Below are 18,428 nucleotides of genomic sequence, written 5' to 3'. Positions count from 1 at the left end.
TTAATTTTTCAACTATTCCAAAAAGAAATCAAACAAAAGCAAACTTTACTTCCATTTAAACATATCACGTTTTTAAACTCACTTGATAAATGAACAAATCACAAATGTATCCTACTTTGCTCCCTACATTTTCAGCCAAAAATTCCAAATTATTCTGTTAAGTACATTTGAAAATATACTAAACATGAACTTCAACAAGATAAATCCAAATTTGATAAGCAACTAATGTTTCACATATTTATCAAACGATAAATTTCTCTCTGTCCAGTTTTCAGGTCATGTCCATGTCAGCGAGACATGTTAGACATGTTAGAGAGCCACAAAATCGGCCTCGTCTAAGTGGTGATTGACACAAAATTAGTGACAATCTCTTGATGTAAGTGTTAGTTAATCATGCCTGTCAATTATAAATCAACTTGTTGATCAACACAAGATAAAACAAAAAACATGTTTCCAGCTTCCGCATGTGTATAAATGTGAAAAAATATGCTACTTTCCTTTTTTTAACGTTATAACAAATTAAAGACCTTTGGGATCTGGTGCCTTGTTCATATATAATAGGAAATTTGATATTTTGATGAACATATTATTATTTTCTACTATTAGTACATATGTTAAATATAAATAAAGGACTGAATAATCAAAAAAAAAAAAATCCTAGTTGCAGCTCAGTTTAGGCATTTTAACACAAATGATTTTGTAGAATTCTGTAAATGTAGATGTATGTGTGGTGTTGGTTTTTGGTATCATCATGTTAACTCAGGTATCATACTCAGCGTTTAACGAGCTCCCAACAGAGTTCATTTCCTAATAAAGCACTAATATTAACTAACAGAATAAAAGGAAACAAAAGATCACAGAGAATCAGTGATGACAGAATTCGACAAAAAAGCAGAAAAGCGACAGGCCACCGTGTCATCACACGTTCACGCTAACGCATCTGGATCAGGGCGTGGTCAGGAGGTAGTAGGCGGCGGCGGACAACAGAGCTCCACCCAGAGGGACGAGGACAAAGGCAGCACACCTCCTCCACCACCTCCCCATCCTCCCCTGCTCGTCGTCCACCTCCTCCCTCCTCCCACGCTTCTTACTCCTGCGACCTCCACGCTGCTGGCGCTTCTCGAACGCCTCCAGCTCCTCCTGAGCACAGAGGAGGAGACACTTTGAGAAGTGACACTTTGAACCTACAGTGCTCTGTGTCATTAATCATTTTGGCATCATGTCTTAACTATTAATATGTAAAGTTTTAAAGCTAAAACACTGAGTTGTTGGTTGAAACAGGTTATTTCAGGCTGATGTCTAATTTATTAACATTTACTCATTTATTGATGTCTGATGATGCTGTTACTACCATTACTCATTAGTTAATAAGAAGTTATTCCACAGTTTTGTGTTTGCAGTTACACATTCAGCACAGATTCAGGTCGATACAGGATTTAGTCACTGAATGAATAACGTGTTAATCAAACTTACCTGAAGTTTCCTCTGCTCCTCCTCCTGAGCTGCTCTCTGCTCAGCCTCCTTCAGCTGCACGTGCACACACACACACACACACGTACGTCAGTGTGTATCCAGGTGTGACTGTCCCGGTGACCGTATATATGAATGTGCGTATTTACCTGCTTGACTTTCTTCTGCTGGTCTCTGCAGGCATCATCACACTGAATACTCTGAGCTGACAGAGAGCATGGGAACTCCTACAAACATGTACACACACACACACACACACACACACACACACACACACACACACACACACACACACCCACCATAGGTTATAATAACCATAACAAGAAGAACAAGAGGAATTATTCTAATTATTACTGATACCATTAGGAAACAGTTTTTATAGTACAGTGATTATAGAGGATGGTGTTAGTGCAGGGTTTTAATGTCTCATCTAAATAAACTTTGGCCAGGAGGAGTCAGGAATCGAATCACCAACCCTTACATTAAAAGACACCTTCACCTTCTAGACCGGGTAGTACATGCACATAAATGGCATCAAACTTCCCAATGACTTCACTATATCAAAATAGCTCTACTTCTAGCTGAAAAATGCCTCCAGATGACATCACTTGGAGGAACCTTCAGTTCAGAGCTTATGCCATCTCGCTCACACTATAGAGGTTATAATCACGGTCAACCTCCTATTCCAGAGCTCCTCCAGATGACATCATCTGACCTCCTATTGCAAAAACTTCTCTGGGCAATGTCATCTGGAGGAGATTTTAGCTGGAAGCAGAAAAATATTTTAATACAGGGAAATGAGAGGGAAGTTTAAAAGCATTCATGTACATTTACACCCAAAACTAAAGCAATAAAAAGTTGAAAATTGGTGAAGTCACCTTTAACAGAGAACTGTTCTTCAAAGCAAACTAACTAAATGTGTTCCTGCTAAAATGGAGTCTACCTTCTTGATCCTCTTGCAGGGACAGCGAAGCTTCACCTTCTGCTGACATTTCTCCTCACACACGCCGGGATGACACACCTGCTTACAGCGATGGCCACAGCTCAGCTGCATACACACACAGAAACAAAGCATTTCCATCACACTCTTTTCTGCTTCAGAGAACCAAAGAGAGAACCAAAGAAAACACACTCAAATCACACGTTGGCAGCAGTTTCTTCCACAGAAATATGAACCAAACTGTTGGATCAGTAGAAACAAACCTGATCTTTGTGTAGGTTTCTCTTTGATCACTGAATTTCTATCTTTCAGCAGGATCATTCATTTTTTTCTGTTCTCTTTGATCAGAACTTAACATCCAGCTCTTTTCAGACATGTAGATAGAAACTTAATCCTAGAAACAAATGTTTAAGCAAAAATGGTAAAACCCTAGTCAATAAAAGGTTACTTTATATTTTCTAAATAGCCTTCACTGGTTTAAAAAAATAGCAGCTGACCTGTCTGTAACAATTATAGTAGACTACAGAAGTCCACACCACTGGTGTCTGTGTGCGTCTTTCTATGGCTGCACGGACCAATTTGATTAAGCCTGTTGTTTCAGTCCTTACACCTTCAAAGGACTGTTTGAGAGTCAAGACCTCAATTTTGGTTGAGGTGAAAGGTTAGTAAGGTTTCGAGGTAGAGGTTTAGCTGTGATGCTGAAAAGAAAGAGGGACTTTTGAACATGAAACTATGTCCCCTGAACCGCATTTAGTTTCGGTTCGTCTACCTGGGTTTCCACCAGAGGAACCAACGCTTCACCAAAGACTAATGAGAGTCCTCAGAACTATAAAAAGACAAGCACGTGTGCGTTGAGGCTTTTAGGAGGTTGAGTTACTGCAGAGTATAAAAACATCTCCGACAGAGCTGAGGACACACACAGTCTTCAAACAAACATCTGACTGTGCCTTCTTACAAATGTGTGTGTCAATGCCAGTAAGTGGCAAAGTAAAAAAGCCAAATCATTTCCAGGTGAAAGTAAAACGCACACAGAGACAGAGACGCTGTACTTGTGTGTGGTCTGGCGCTGCAGAGCTAAACTAATTACTGGAGAGGGATGAATTAATGGTATTGTGTTACCGTTTCTAGTGACAGTGGCAATTACTGATCAGAAAGGGAAAAAAACAGATGAAGAAGAAGAGAAAGAATGAGATCAGGGGAGAAAGGATGGTTAAGAGCTTTGGCGAGAAGAAAGAAGATGGAAAACAGCGTGACTTCCAACACTATCAGTGGAAAGCATTGCCTGCATGGTGACACACACTCTCAGGGTAATGGGAGACAGGTGACTCTACTTCTAAAATGTGATAAACAACTTCCATGATGCAATGGGGCCCAGAGCGAGGTCTCTACATGGTGAGGGAGAGGCCTCAGGACTACTGTATCAGGATTTCAGCATAAGGGTGTGTGTTTATAACTGTGTGTGCCGGCTGAAATTTGTTGTTTGGAATTTTTTCCTTTCGATCAAATTTAGAGAAAATCAAATATTTAAACTGTAACCTGACCTGCTTGAAATACACATTTCAGTCTATCATCTAAAGGCATGTGAAGTAGTGTGACTTGTCAAGCAGAGGAGAATCCATGGATGAAGAAACACGAATAAAGCTGTGCCGACTGGAAAATCACAACAATGAAGCATGTGAGGAGCAGCGATTAGAGGTATTTGGGTTTCTCTACTCTAAACCGTAAACCTACCAGGAATAAGCTGTTTGCTGACTTGTAAGTCTCCTTAGGGCCGTGACGCACCAAACCAACATCAAAGAACGATTCTCTCTACAAAGACCAACTGCTGCGTCGGTTCACGTCAGCTTCCACTGGGTCAATAAGCGGCATTCGAACACACTGCAAAGACACGAGGCGGCCAACATGTATACGCTGCTCGTCCTGTGCTTGTGTGGAAAAAAAAAAGAGGAAGTGGAAGATCTGGGGCCGCATTTGTACAAAATCCAAAGTAGAGTTGGCTTACTATTTTCACACCACTGACTAACCTCAGACATGAGGAAGTGTCTGACAAGACCTGGCATATTGTACTGGTGTCGTTAAGATCGTCAAGCTGAACAGCCAATCAGAGCGGGCTCTTTCACCAACGGGCCGACGATGAACGGCATTAATCTAACACGCTGAAATCGGCTGTAAAGCTGCTACCACGAGTACGACTAGCGCCAACGGTTAGGGACACACCTCAAAAACTTGGGAGACAGACTCCTCGATGGCAGACTTGGTGTGTTACAGCCCGAAACGCGTCACTGACTACACAAACCAAAGAGATAAAGACTGTGCTGAAGAGTTAAAACTCTCTCTGGCAAGCGGTGGATGGACAGTACATTTCACTGTCTCACAATAACTCATTAGTTATCACCTGTGTTATACTGAAAAAAAATTAAATAAATGATCACAAATTGCAAATCGGATTAAATTTGAAAAAGTTCCAACCCCAGTGTGTTTTCTAGGTTTTCTTAAGGCCAAATTGAAAATGTGCACAGTAACAGCCGGATGCAAAAACTGGTATGTCGACCGTGCGTTTACCTCTTTTGGACACTGGTTGTTGCAGGAGCCCAGCTCTACTTCCATTGGTTCATCAGCTGATGTCAACTTCCTACAGAGACACAAATCATCTGTAAATGTTTTCATATTTAAAGTAGCTTTTTTAAATCATGATATTATGCAGTATCACATAATAGCCCTTAACCTTGAACACTCTAAACTCTCCCAGCTCACGTGATTGACACCAGATGCCGGTATAGTTTAAAAACTACGCGCTTTAGCCATTTTTAAACCTTTTAATACAGCAATATAATGGTTACCTAGAATTCACATCACCAATTAATAACGTGGCTCTCGTCGCACAGCTACATCAGCCGTAAACGTAAATTATTTAGTCACACCTAGTATTAGTAGAATGGGAGGCAGAGCCTTTAGCTATCAAGCTCCTCTCCTGTGGAACCAGCTTCCAATCCAAATTCGGGGAGCAGACACCCTCTCTACTTTTAAGACTAGGCTTAAAACCTTCCTTTTTGATAAAGCTTATAGTTAAACTGCTCACTCAACCTGAACTAGCTTTTCTCTATACATTTACTTGTCACCACTGTATACCATTAATTCTATATCCTACAACCTGTACGATGCTTTGTTGTTGCTTTTTTGTTGTTTTGTTGTTGCTTTTTTGTTGTTTTGTTGTTGCTTTTCTTGTTGTTTTGTTGTTGCTTTTTGTTGTTGCTTTTCGTTGCTCTTTTCTTTTCTTTCTCCACTTTCCACTCACCCCAACCGGTCAAGGCAGATGGCCACCCACCCTGAGCCTGGTTCTGCTGGAGGTTTCTCCCATTAAAGGGAGTTTTTCCTCTCCACTGTTGCCTAGGGCTTGCTCAAGGGGGATTTGTTGGGTTGCTTCTACATACTTGTGTAGTCTGGACTTTATTCTGTAAAGTGCCTTGAGATGACTTTGTTGTAAATTGGCGCTATATAAATAAAGTTGAATTGAATTGAATTGAATAGTAATGTAGTATTTTTACTGCTGCTACTACTAGTTCTCCAGAGTTTTTATATTGTCCACAGTGCTGGTTGATGTATTTGACTTTATTTCAGTGACAGGGTAAATGTAAATGTCCCTAATAATATCAAAGAGAAACAAGACAGTGATGATGATGCTCCTCTTTCAGCATTCAAAATCTGTGTGTGTGTGTGTGTGTGTGTACTGACGTGCACTCCACATAGAGCATGCTGATCTTGCAGTGGCAGCGTTGACGGATCATCTGGCTGCAGGTGGGGCAGTTGCCGGGGTGACAGGGGCGCGAGCAGGGATGGGGGCAGCCGGCTGGACGGGGCTTGGAGCAGCCCTCTGTACAAACCTCACACTGCAGATACAGAGAGTGATTGATAGTGATTGATTTGATTGCTCTGATCCGTCGTCCATTTTATGCCCAGATTATTATGCTGGTTGCAGCAATGTGTGGATGCTCTTAACCAGCAAGCCATATTTATGCTTTGTAATTATCATATTTATTTTCAGTTTCCTTGTTTTGTGATTTTGTGATTTGAGCAGTGTTTTTTGTATGAAGTGATCTGCAGTTTATAAGAAGATTTATATTAAACTTGAAGTTAAAACTGATTATCTAACTAACTGCTGCACGTGTTAAGGCAGAATGAAAAGACTTTCAGTTGTGAGCAACTGGAAAGATCAAATATTTGGAATTATTGTTAAATGCCTATAACCACACTATCAAAAGTTGCTGAGTTGCTGATTAATTTCTTTATTAATCATCAAATTGATGGAGCTCTAAATCTCATACAGAGGAAGTCATAATGGCTAGAATCCTCTAGGTTTACAGATCCGAAAAATCTACACTGGATCGCTATTACAAATCATCACCTTGTTGTCATCTGTGACCAGGTGACACTCCCTGCTGCAGTTGTGGTTTCCACAGGTCAAAGGTCGTCCACAAGGTCGATTGCAGGAGAATCGACCCTGACGATGACAAGGCACCGGGCTGACCTGATTAACACACACAGCGTACAGACATTTTTAAAACCACAAGTAATTCTGGACCTCGTCTGAAGGTGAATGGTGAGTTTTTGTGTGTGTGTGTACGTACAGGAGTGTGTTGAATACCAAGCAACTAAATGGGATGAAATGCAACAGGGAAATTATTGAAGAGAGACAGAGAAGGACAAAGCAGACAAATAGACTGAGATAGGGAAGGAGTGAATGAGGAGGAGGTCACAAGGACAAACTAATAATGGACAAGAGAACAAGGCAGAAAACATCAAGGATAAGAGGGAGAGAACACTGTAAAGGAAGTGGAGTGATAAATTCTAAAAACGAAGGCTGATATGAGTCTTTTATTAAAGAATGTGTGTGAGGGACTGCTAATGAACGGCCAAAAAACTTAAACTGGGTTTAGTAAGATGGATTAAATAAGGGTTTAAAGCAACATGGGAAAAAAAACCCACTATAAATACAACTTTCTTACCTCATGTTCTCCAAAACAGGCCCTGGAAGACAAACAAAGATTTACTGTGCCATTCACGTTTATCAAATACATTCACATCTGTTTGTTTCACTTATTTCCATACAAATAAATGAATATTACACACTAATACCCACTGACTGCAACTATGAGCACTAGCCATTCACTTCCATATTTCTAGTGCTTAAATTACCATTCAGGTAACATTCTCTTAACTACTCCACGTACCTCCGTTAGTTAAATAAATCATTTTTGTTTACTTTTTCCCTCATCTGATTCTCCTCAGTTCCATTTCTTTTCATTTACTGATTTATTTTCACCTCCATTCACTTCCCTGTGCCACTTTACCTCATATGACTGAAAGCATGATGACTTCCCGTTGCCATCGACTCAAATTCACAACACTAATATTGTATATTTATTATTGCGTGTAATTTGGTTTTAACATTTTAATTTTACCTTCGTCGTACCGTACAAATGTGTGACCCTTCTTTTCACTTGACATTATTAGCCTTATTTCATCCACTCACACTTTTCACTTTCATTTATTTTCGGCATTACTGCTCTGGTGACTGAATTTTGTATTTGTTCCAACACCTAATTGCATCTCCAAGTATGTTTGCAGACATTTTATATTTCCCTAAAACGCATCATGTTCGACGTTTGAATGCAACCTGCTAAAATCAGTGAGGTGATGATCAATTGAACAAAGGCTGTGACAATTCACCTTTGCCGCTTGGCAGTTTTCACTGTCACACAGCTCAGTGTGAAAACACAGTAATGAATGTTACTCAACAACTTACAACCCCTTTCACAATTACTAGACAATTGCTTTTTTGGCAACAACTATACTCACTGCAGGATTCTTGTGCAAGAAGTTTTAAAACAATAAAAGTTTAAATTTTCTCTGACAATAAAATAACATTCACATGCAGCTATTGAATACTTGTAGAAACCTTAAACAACATTTTCTAACAGTTCTACCATACAAAAAAAAAACGTAAGCACGCAACAGTCCTTTGCAGCTGCAGGACACACAAACACACACACAGATGGTGGTGTTGGTCATTACTGTGTCACAGAGCTGCAGGCAACTGGAACACACACACAGCATGGTGTGTTTTTTTTAATCTCAGGTCTAACGATCCATGAAAGGACCCAAGCACCCCACAATCTAAGTGTGTGTGTTTGTGTGAAGGGAGTCTGGGTACCACATGGTGAAAACAAAAGACAATCATTTTCATTTCTCAAGAAGTCATCACACTGTGAGACTCCAGATCCACTGTTTGGTTTCATTTGGTTTTTTCGTCTGCATGTAACAGCAGAATCTGCAGGATGTTCAATAAGGCTAGATAGAGTTTTCATGTAAAACCAAATCTAATATCATCTATGGTGTAGTTTATTTACAGAATACAAACACACCAATTGTGCAAGTCATTGTCTGAGGTTACAGATGATTCCAGCCACTTCTGTAGTTTAAGCCTGCTTAGTAATATTCTAATAATGTGTGTGTGTGTGTGTGTGTGTGTGTGTGTGTGTGTGTGTTTGACCTACGTCGGTATTGGTACTTGACACGGGGGGCAGGGCAGTGCTTTCTTCACAAACGCTGGCTCCGACGGCTGCTCCCACGGACCTGCTAACTGAACCTAAAAAACACATCAATCAAGAAAATATGAGAAAAACATTCAATGTTTTTCCAAAACATCATTTATTCTGTCGGGTATTGATTTTAACAGATAGCAAACAGGAAACAATTCGTTATATAACTGATGACAGTGATAGGATGCTGATTATGGCGTTTTCACATGGATAACTTAAAACATTTTACTCTATCTATCCAGAACAAGCTGTTGAACTTTAGTGGTGTATAAATTTCAAGTTGCAGGAAATGTAAAAAATTAGTAGGTTATAAGTATCTCAAAACTGCCACAAAAAGTCACCTCGAGTTTAGTATAGATAAAAGAGAAGAGATGTACCATCTTTAAATTGGTAAATAGGTGCAGCTTGTTGCCTCTAAACAGCAATGCTGTTTCCAGTCTTTGTGCTAAGCTAAGAGCTACAGAAAGACAATGCTACTAAACTGTTCCTTTAGATACTGACCTGCTGGGACTTGACCAGCACCAGGTCGTGGCATGGCTGTGGGCAGGTGTGGCTGCAGCTGGGCAGTGGCAGCAGGCATGTCTGTCTGCAGGGGGGGCAGGGGCCGGGATGGCACCGGTGAGGCTCTCTGGTCGGATGGTGGCAGGATGGAGGGGACCTGCAGGAGACAACAGAGCAGCTGTGGCCACATGAACAGGTTTCAGGTGAGAGGGAGGAAGACAGGTGTTGGTCCCTTGTAACACGTGCAGAACCTAATTCAACTGTACCATCATCAAGTTTTTGGGGAAGCTTACAAAGCTCAGTTTATGTTCGTTTACCTGCAGGGCTCTTTACAGCGGGGTGGTTTGGTGCTCCGCTCGCGTCCGCAGGGAACAACCAACACAGCTGAACCACACGTACACCTGACCTCCACCGACTCTGGGCAGGGGTAACAGCTACCTACAGGATGGACGACACACTGAATGGCTTGGTTCAGTCTAATAACTGATCACGTATCCATTGAAATCGGTCTTTATTTTGGGTTGAAGTGTTTTCTTACATCTTTTTTTTCCCAAACGCACATAAGCACGTCACTCGAACTTTAGAACAAACGTAACACACAAGCTGAGATTTGAAAGATGAAAAGTGAGGTTACAAAGAAAGTTTTTAAGTCAATTTTTAAGCTTATGAATATTGTCTATTCACTGTGAGTTACAGTTAGTTTTTATGTTGTGTGCGAATGTGGTCTCACCATAAACCACTGTTTTTTGTCAGCCAACACTTTACTGTGGCTTCAGTGAAGAGTCGAATTAACATAACACACCAAGTGTTTACCAGCAGATAGCACGGAGAGTGTGTGTGTGTGTGTGTGTGTGTGGTGTCACAGCTACAGCACACTACGTGATTTAGCCACAGCAGTGAGCAAACACTCCTGCAGCAGCTTCTCTTTTCAAGGATTTAAGCTTCTGCATCACATGTTCAGGCTCCGAGGTCACACTGCACTGTTGGAGCTGTGAAGAGTAAGAAGCTCCACTTTCAGACTTGGACAATGTCTCATTCATGCACATCTTACGTTTATGTAATTGTCACAAGTATTTTTAGGTTTTTAAGGGTAGTAAAAGTACACTGACTCTGCATAGAGGAAAATCTTGTTTTACTTAGGTCAGAATGAGCAAAACAACTGTTTTAGTCAAAAAAAAAAGGCAAAACATTTTTTCAATTTCTTTTCTTCTTATATAATAGTAAATGGGATATTTTGGACTGTTAGCTGGTCAAAATAAAGCCTTTTCAAGACTATTGTGTTAACATTCTCTACACTAAATGATTCACAGAGGAAACATGCTCATTAATCAACATGCTGCATACAGATTAACATCTATAGTCTCCGAGCTAAATACCAACATTTACTTCAGCGGTTTCACATGCGCCTCAGTGCCGCCCAATATCTTTTTGGAGATGCGTTGGCGTTGGTGCAACCTTTAATCCGTTTCCTTTGAAAGGTCAGAGCAGCCAATTAGCACGCAGATGCACAAACAAATTAACTTTAATCTATTCTGCCAATCACAAAGCAGGCGGACGCATAAATTATCCCTTATCGCCCAATCAGGGAACAATAGACGCATGAAGGTGTGTGTTGTTCTGCACGAGCGTGCGCGCACACACACACACACACACACACACACACACACACACTTTGTTAAAGTGGATTAATGATGCTGGGGAGGAAGCAGAGGTTAACATTTTCCCAAACACACACACATTCAACTCTGTGTGTAGTGTGTTTGTTCTGTTCTATCCGCTGGAACAAATGTCAGCGCACACACACAAACACACTCACACTAAGACACTGATAAACACACTTCAGGAGGTGGTGTGGGTCAGAATTTTCCTGAATTTGACCACTGACCTTCCGCCAGCTGTGACTCCCTCAACAACTCACAACTTATCTGACAGAGAGTGATGTGATGTGACTTCCTGTGTGTGTGTGAGAGAGAGAGCCTACACAGATTCCATCAAACAGGTAATTTTGGATAAAGCAGTTTTTTCATGATCACCCGAGATAAACACCTGAATGAGCTACAACATTCAGTTCATTCATTCGAAAGAGACAGGAAATCAATCAGTAACAGCTTTCTTTGTTAAGTCCAACAGTTTCACTGACCCTGAATCTTTGGTCAAAAGAACCGAATGGACAGTCTTTCAAAAGCGGAAATGTGTTGGACATTTGTATTAATGTCTCATGTCTTACAGACTCAACAAAAGCCTAATCGACCCAATAATCATAACAACAGGAAGTAGCGGCCCAACCCATAATGCAACACACAACACCAACTGCTGTTTCAACAGCATCTATAAATTAAAAGCAGATAAACAAACTGAACCTGAAGACTAAAACATATTTGGACCAACACAGTTGATTTCAGAGTGCGTGTAAATGTTACCTTGGTGACAGACGGAGGGACACTTGTGGTTGCGACAGCCCAGAGTTCGACCACAGCTCTGGTCACAAGGCGGGCAGTTTCCTGGGCAACACTGGAACACAAGGTATCATGGGAAACAGAGTTTAAATAAAGTACGAAAGACAGAAACTTTCACATGGCTCAACAGCCAGGACAAAGGAGAGGACTACGCAATGTAAAGGCCAAAATAAGAAGTTTATTATAGCAACAACAAGCGTAACAACCTAAAACAACTTCGTTAGTCCCATCAGTGAAGTGTGTGTGCATGGATTAGTGAACATAAAGTAACATAAACCAAAACTACAAAGCAAGCAAAGGTTGAGCGGCAGGAGCAGGCCAGCCAACAAGCTGCTCGTCTCCAAGGGAGGTCAGGGGTTTCCCGACTACAGAATAACTACATTTAACAGTTTGTAACAACACCACACCTTTATCCCAAATAAATGTATATACATTACCCAAACTGTTGAGCTAAAAATCACAATAGCTGGTCCATAGGTTACACTCCAAGGTCCAACATCCCCTGCATGCATTAAGAGGCCAGGAAGAGGCAGGGGGAGTACAGGGGGAGTACCAAGGTAAGCACACTTTTAGCCCAGGTCACTTACAAGGGACTCTGGACAATGGATCTGCCCTCACGTTTTCGAAACCCTTCACATAACAGAAATCAAGACAATCGGACTGTAAAAACAACGACTACCTGATCAACCTCTGATTCAGACACTGCAGAGAGTTCAGAAAAGTCACTGGATTATGCTCAGTGTATACAACTACAGGAACACTGTTGCAGCCAACATACACATCAAAGTTATTATCAAGGCCAATGCCTCTTTTTCAATCACTGAATAATTCAACTGGTAAGAGTTGAATTTCTTCAAAAAAACAAAACAAAAAAACTTACAGGTTTATCTACGCCAAGCTCACCTGTCTGCATGAGGACAGCTCCAGCCCCCACCTGGCTGGCATCAAAATATAGATTAAAGGGTCTGTCAAAACAAGGAGCGCGCAAAACAAGAGTGTTTTTACCTGATCAAAAGCTGACAAGCAGGGGACCAAAAGAATTTCTCCTTTTCCCCCAAGCAAATCTGGGAGTGATGCCACAGGTAGAGAAGGCCGAGAAAATGCATCAGTTCCTTTTTAGTAGCGGGAACTAGATACTGTTCTACAGTACACAACCAAATCATCCAAATACAATGTGCAGCCCTGCATATCCACCAATACGTGATTCATCAAGCACTGGAACGTAGCAGGAGCATTGTGGAGCCCAAAAGGTATAAAAGTGTCTGAGTAAAGACCAGTTGGTGTAACAAAGGCAGCAATTTCCCGCGTGTGCTGGGAAAGAGGAACCTGCCAATATCCTTTCAAGAGATCAAATTTGCTAACAAAATTTCGAGAACCCACCTGCTCAATACAATAATCCATTCTTAAATGGAAATGAATCAGGTTTAGTTACACTGTTTACTTTACGAAACTCAGTGCAACAGCGTAGCGCGTCATCTGATTTGGAGACAAGCAGGGAGAAGCCCAGCTACACGAACATGGTTCAGCAATACCATTTTCCAATATATATTTCACCCCAGCATCCAAAAACTTTGTTTAATAGGCTTAGCGTCACCGACATCAATGTCGTGTTCAATTAAATAAGTACGACCAGGTACATCATGAAACAAAGAAGGGAAGCTCTGAATTAGCTCAGGCAGTTGCTTCAACATGGCAGATGCTTCAACAAGTCATCCAAGTGATTCAGCATTTTGGAGTTTATTAGACAACCACGTAATACGTGACGTGGCACAGCTGAGTGGATCTTTTACGTTGTGGTGTAGAAATAACATAGTTTTGATTGGAAACCCTTTTAACCATGGTAAACTGACCTGTGAACCAAGCCTGAAAGGGTGCGTTAACAACAGGAAGTAATGCAAGCACAAACACACACCGTTCAGAATGATGATCATACAAGTGTCTCATTTTTTCCTGAGACCATGTTAGTTGGTTTTTATCAAGCTCCCCAGCCTCATAAATTCTTTGTCAAAAACCCTTTAACAAGGTCTATTAAGTTCTGGGGAGGTTGTGCAGTTTTCCAATCCCCCATCAGTGCAGCTAGTGGAACACGAACTCTGTGTGCAAATACTAACTCGTTTGGACTAAAACCAGTGCTTTCCTGAGTTACTTCTCTAGCTGAGAGCATGAACCAGGCTAAACCCTCTTCCAATATGCAATATGAGTGTAGGAGGAACTTCAACATTTGGTGAAAACACTCTAACCCACCGTGGCTCTGGGCATGATATGCAGAGGCCTGCTGGACACAGAGCTGCTTTTGGGACATAAACTGAGAAAGTGCTTTAACCACAGACCTAGTGGTTATTTTACCTAAAGGATATGTAGACCCCAAGTAGTCTGACACATAACGGTAAACAAATACGTCACACCGGATTTTAAACAAGGCAAAAGGTCCCACACAATCAATTATTAGATGCTCAAATGGTTGGTTAATGGCAGGGATGGGGCATAGGGGAGCAGGTTTTAATATAGGCTGAGACGTCCCTCTTTAAACGACGCCCAAAAAAAATGTCTCATGAGCGGTCATAAGTTTTCTTCACACCAGAATGTCCAGCCTCATCACGAGCCACTTTCAAAACTGACTCTCATCAGCTGGATGCACCTGCCCATACAGCTGCTCGGGGGAGTGATCGGCTTGCTGCTTAGCCACCAAATCATTGTATAAGAACACCGGAAGTTTAGTCAGAGATATGGTAAAACATTATCCTTATCGCATACGGATATATTAGAGTTTGTTTTGGCAACGTCATGGCCCCTGTCACAGCACAAGCCATAAAGATGTTGGGAAATTCACGCTCATTTTCATCTGGTTCCAACCTCAAAAGCGGTGCAGATGCTACCACCAAGGGCGGGGGTACATGTGCCCACTCTGGGTGAACTCCCCCTGAAACAGATCACAGTCTAAAAGTACCATGTGTAACGGTACAGACAAGACATCCAAACCCATTCCACGAACAGGAACTGAACATCCAGTTTCAGAATGTTCTGATAATGGCAACACACCAGCTTTAATAAAATAATCAAATGCTCCCGTATCTCTCAAAACCATAACAGTTACTTTAGCATCACTGTCTACCAAAGACACATAACCAGTTATAATAAATGGTCGATACGATTCTAAGAGTCTAATCTGTACATCGGGGAATAACAGCTTTTTGTGAATTTGTGGAACTAGTGCAGACAAACTGGCTGCCTTAACCTGGCCACTTTGAGTGCTCTTAGCCTTACTTTTAAGCAAATGGTAATCAGCCTTCCAATGGCCACCTTTATGAGAATAATTACACGCTTTATTCAAATCACATAAGTTACCGGTAAACTTATCAGACTGATTAACATGTTAACATGTTAACTAAAGGTATTGGTGTGAACAGCACCAAGGTTTTTATATATACATTTATGAGTTTATATATAAAACTTCAAAATGCTCTGTGTTTATTCCCTTCTTCCAAGTCCTAAAATGTTGTCGGTAGGCTTCTGGGACCAAATCATACGCCTTGAACACAGCCGACTTCATTAATAATATTTCAGGCTGTCACTGGCAGGCAACAAGGCAAAGGCTTCCTAAGCTCTGCTTAAGCGTGCGGGCCAAGTCCAGCCAATCACGCGCATCAGCCACTCGCTCAAACAATAAAAAGAAAGAGTCAGGATCTTCTTCTGAAAATTAAATTGCGTTAGTACAACATTATTTTACTTAAAGATAAAAATGAAATGTCAGATAAAACAGGTGATGTATGTTCTAACAAAATTTGTTTTTTTAAATAAATTCCATTTCAAAACGGATTTCATATTTTCCCTAAGACATTTATATAGTGCTCTGCTATTTTAAGGAGCTGTTCTTTTGTACGTGCATCCGAAATATGTTTAGATAGACAAATGAAATCATCTATTCTTCCCATTCTCACTAGATAAAAACCAACAATAAAATATATGTATATAAATTCATACATGTATATATAACAGAGAGTACCCGTCTAACTACCTACATAAAGTCTACATAACTAAACTCAACCCTAGTCTTCGAGCAGATACTGGTGGTGGGAAATTAAGCACCGAAACCCGATGCTGTGGAAAACCCATCAGAAACTGATTAACCATGAACCACGGATGTGCTCCTGAGTAAATATGCTCTAATCGCGTTCTCCACCACACTAAAACAAATGAGAATGAGACATCACTGTCCCTAACACGGGACACTTTTGCCAGGAAATCCTTTATTTTTAACACCAGTAAGACAGCATTACTTTTATTGTTTTAGTTTTTTCCCCCAAATCATACCAAGAAAAAAAAAAAAAAAAAACTGCATCAAAGCAAACCATCAGACATCACACAACCAAAACCCCTCTCAATAAACAAATGTCTACTCAAGATATGTCAAATAGCAAAAACAGATCAATACGCCACAAGGAGGAAAAAAAACACTTACTAAAGCCATTAATTTCTTTTAAGTTTATAACGAGCCCCCACTTTGTCATGACCTGGCTCAACAGCCATGACCAAAGAGGACTACGCAATGTAAAGGCCAAAATAGGGAGGTTTATTATAGGAACTACAAGGCTAAACAACCTAAAATAACTTCGTCAGGCCCATCAGTGAAGTGTGTGCATGGATGAGTGAACATAAAGTAACAAACCAAAGTACAAATCCAGCAAAAGTTGAGCGACAAAGAGCAGGCAAGCCAACAAGCTGCTTGTCTCCAAGGGAGCCCAGGGTTTTATAGGAAGTAGGACACTGGGCCCAGGTGCCCTCAACCACCTTAATTGGCTCCACCTCCAGATACCTGCAAGTAGAACGGACGAACTCGACGGGCCGGTGGGCCGTCACAGACTGCAGCTTCTCCTCTACACTACAGATGTCTTCTCTGCTCTTCAGCTCGTGGCATTTCAGTGACAGTTAAAGGTTACCCACAACTTCACTTCTACTGGGAGAAGCAGAAAAGCTCACAGGTGACATTAAAATGACTGAAAACGTTAAGAAAAAAAAGATCCCTTAAATCTTTAAATCCACACAGGTGGAAACGCTCCTATCGGCCAGACCGAAAATCACACACGGCTCAACCTTTTCCCATCGGATCCAAACAGATTAGATCCAGCGCTCTGACATTTACAGACGAGGGACACACAGAGCTGCAGAACGAGGCTCGCGGAGACGAGACGTCACAGCTGTTAGACTGGGAGTGTGAAGAACACAGACTGGATTTCATGCTAATTAAGAACTTAAACAGCGATGGTGTGAGAGCAAACATTCAGGAGGCTAAACGTCCGAGCTAACGGTGTGAAAACAGCCCACAATAACATGTAGTAACCCGGTTACCGGAAATACAGATATGCAATACATGCAGCCGATGAGTAATCAGATTACTCTTCCTCTGATTCTTTCTGACAGCACAGTTCACAGATTTAAACTGATTTCTGTCTTTTCCTCCTTCTTTACTGTGTGTGTGTCAGAGCGCACTGACAGCTCTCTGAGAAAAAGACGAGCTCTTTTTTTACGGTGCAAATCATCTGAGCACAACAAATCATGTCAATAACAAAGGTCACTTTGTGTTAGTTTCAGTTTTAGCCAGACTTTGAGCAGACTTGACTTAAATGTGTTCGATGTAATGACCTCCAGGTTCAACCAGCCACTCGACCCCACTACTTTCCCCGTCTGCAGACTTTTGCCTCGCACATTTGCTCCTGTTAAAAGCCGTTCAGATATCGTGGCATTACCACTGATCTGTGCTACTGTCCTCTAACTAGCAGGAGGACCTGCAGTCCACCAGAACCCACGAAAACTGATGGCTAACTGACGAACAGTATGCTTGGTACCATGATGAAGACATGATGTGCTGCTGTGCACTGACCTTCCTCCTGCACTGGTGTCTCTGGCAGCTTCTGGTTTTTGGACACTTTGAGTCACACAGGTATTCTTTATGACACGGCATCAACTTCCTGTATTTACCACATCTGCACTCCTTCTCCACCTCCTGAGAGACAGATAGTAGACAGACAATGGAGATTCAGCTTTGTGTTTGACTGTGTGTGTGTGTGTGTGTGTGTGTGTGTGTGTGTGTGTGTGTGTGTGTGTGTGTGTGTGTGTGTGTGTGTGTGTGTGTGTGTACACGACCTGTCTGCAGGTCTCGCAGCTCCCTCTGTGACACCTCATTGAACAGGTGTGTTTTCCACATGACAGACGGCGGTCGCACGTGTCGCCACACGGAAACACTTCCTCTGTGCATGGCAGAGATGACTCTACACACACACACACACACACACACACACACAGTGAGTGACATTTAGAAAATACCAGCACAGAGAAAGAAACGTGCTATTTGACATCTGAGCAACAAAACAGTCACATGACTACAAATATTTAGAAAGAGACGAAACTGTCCCCCAGTTAAAGTGAATTCTAAAAGGATTGATATTTGTCTCAACCCTGACAGCA

The 18,428-nt window shown here is 41.4% G+C and overlaps 1 protein-coding gene across 4 annotated transcripts in view; it reads right to left on the bottom strand.

Annotated features, from left to right (window-relative positions):
• Positions 1-4: 4 nt before the first annotated feature.
• Positions 5-18,428, bottom strand: part of LOC137137803 (cyclic nucleotide-gated channel rod photoreceptor subunit alpha-like) — a 39,004-nt gene continuing 20,580 nt past the window's right edge. For 3 of the 4 annotated variants that reach the window (XM_067524469.1, XM_067524468.1, XM_067524466.1), the window contains exons 12-26: positions 18,108-18,232; positions 17,845-17,967; positions 11,931-12,021; positions 9,828-9,948; positions 9,511-9,667; positions 8,965-9,056; positions 7,414-7,435; positions 7,036-7,059; positions 6,813-6,935; positions 6,143-6,297; positions 4,973-5,042; positions 2,414-2,518; positions 1,620-1,697; positions 1,474-1,527; positions 5-1,140 (exon numbers count right to left, since the gene is read on the bottom strand). In XM_067524469.1, coding sequence (XP_067380570.1) covers positions 946-1,140; positions 1,474-1,527; positions 1,620-1,697; positions 2,414-2,518; positions 4,973-5,042; positions 6,143-6,297; positions 6,813-6,935; positions 7,036-7,059; positions 7,414-7,435; positions 8,965-9,056; positions 9,511-9,667; positions 9,828-9,948; positions 11,931-12,021; positions 17,845-17,967; positions 18,108-18,232 — 1,535 coding nt within the window. In that variant the 3' untranslated portion in view covers positions 5-945. The remainder of the gene's footprint in view (positions 1,141-1,473; positions 1,528-1,619; positions 1,698-2,413; positions 2,519-4,972; positions 5,043-6,142; positions 6,298-6,812; positions 6,936-7,035; positions 7,060-7,413; positions 7,436-8,964; positions 9,057-9,510; positions 9,668-9,827; positions 9,949-11,930; positions 12,022-17,844; positions 17,968-18,107; positions 18,233-18,428) is intronic. The other variant, XM_067524467.1, reaches the window with a different exon arrangement.

This window comes from Channa argus, chromosome 12, assembly GCF_033026475.1.
Source record: "Channa argus isolate prfri chromosome 12, Channa argus male v1.0, whole genome shotgun sequence".
Taxonomy (NCBI): Eukaryota; Metazoa; Chordata; class Actinopteri; order Anabantiformes; family Channidae; genus Channa; species Channa argus.
This window is presented reverse-complemented; position numbering and strand designations above follow the sequence as displayed.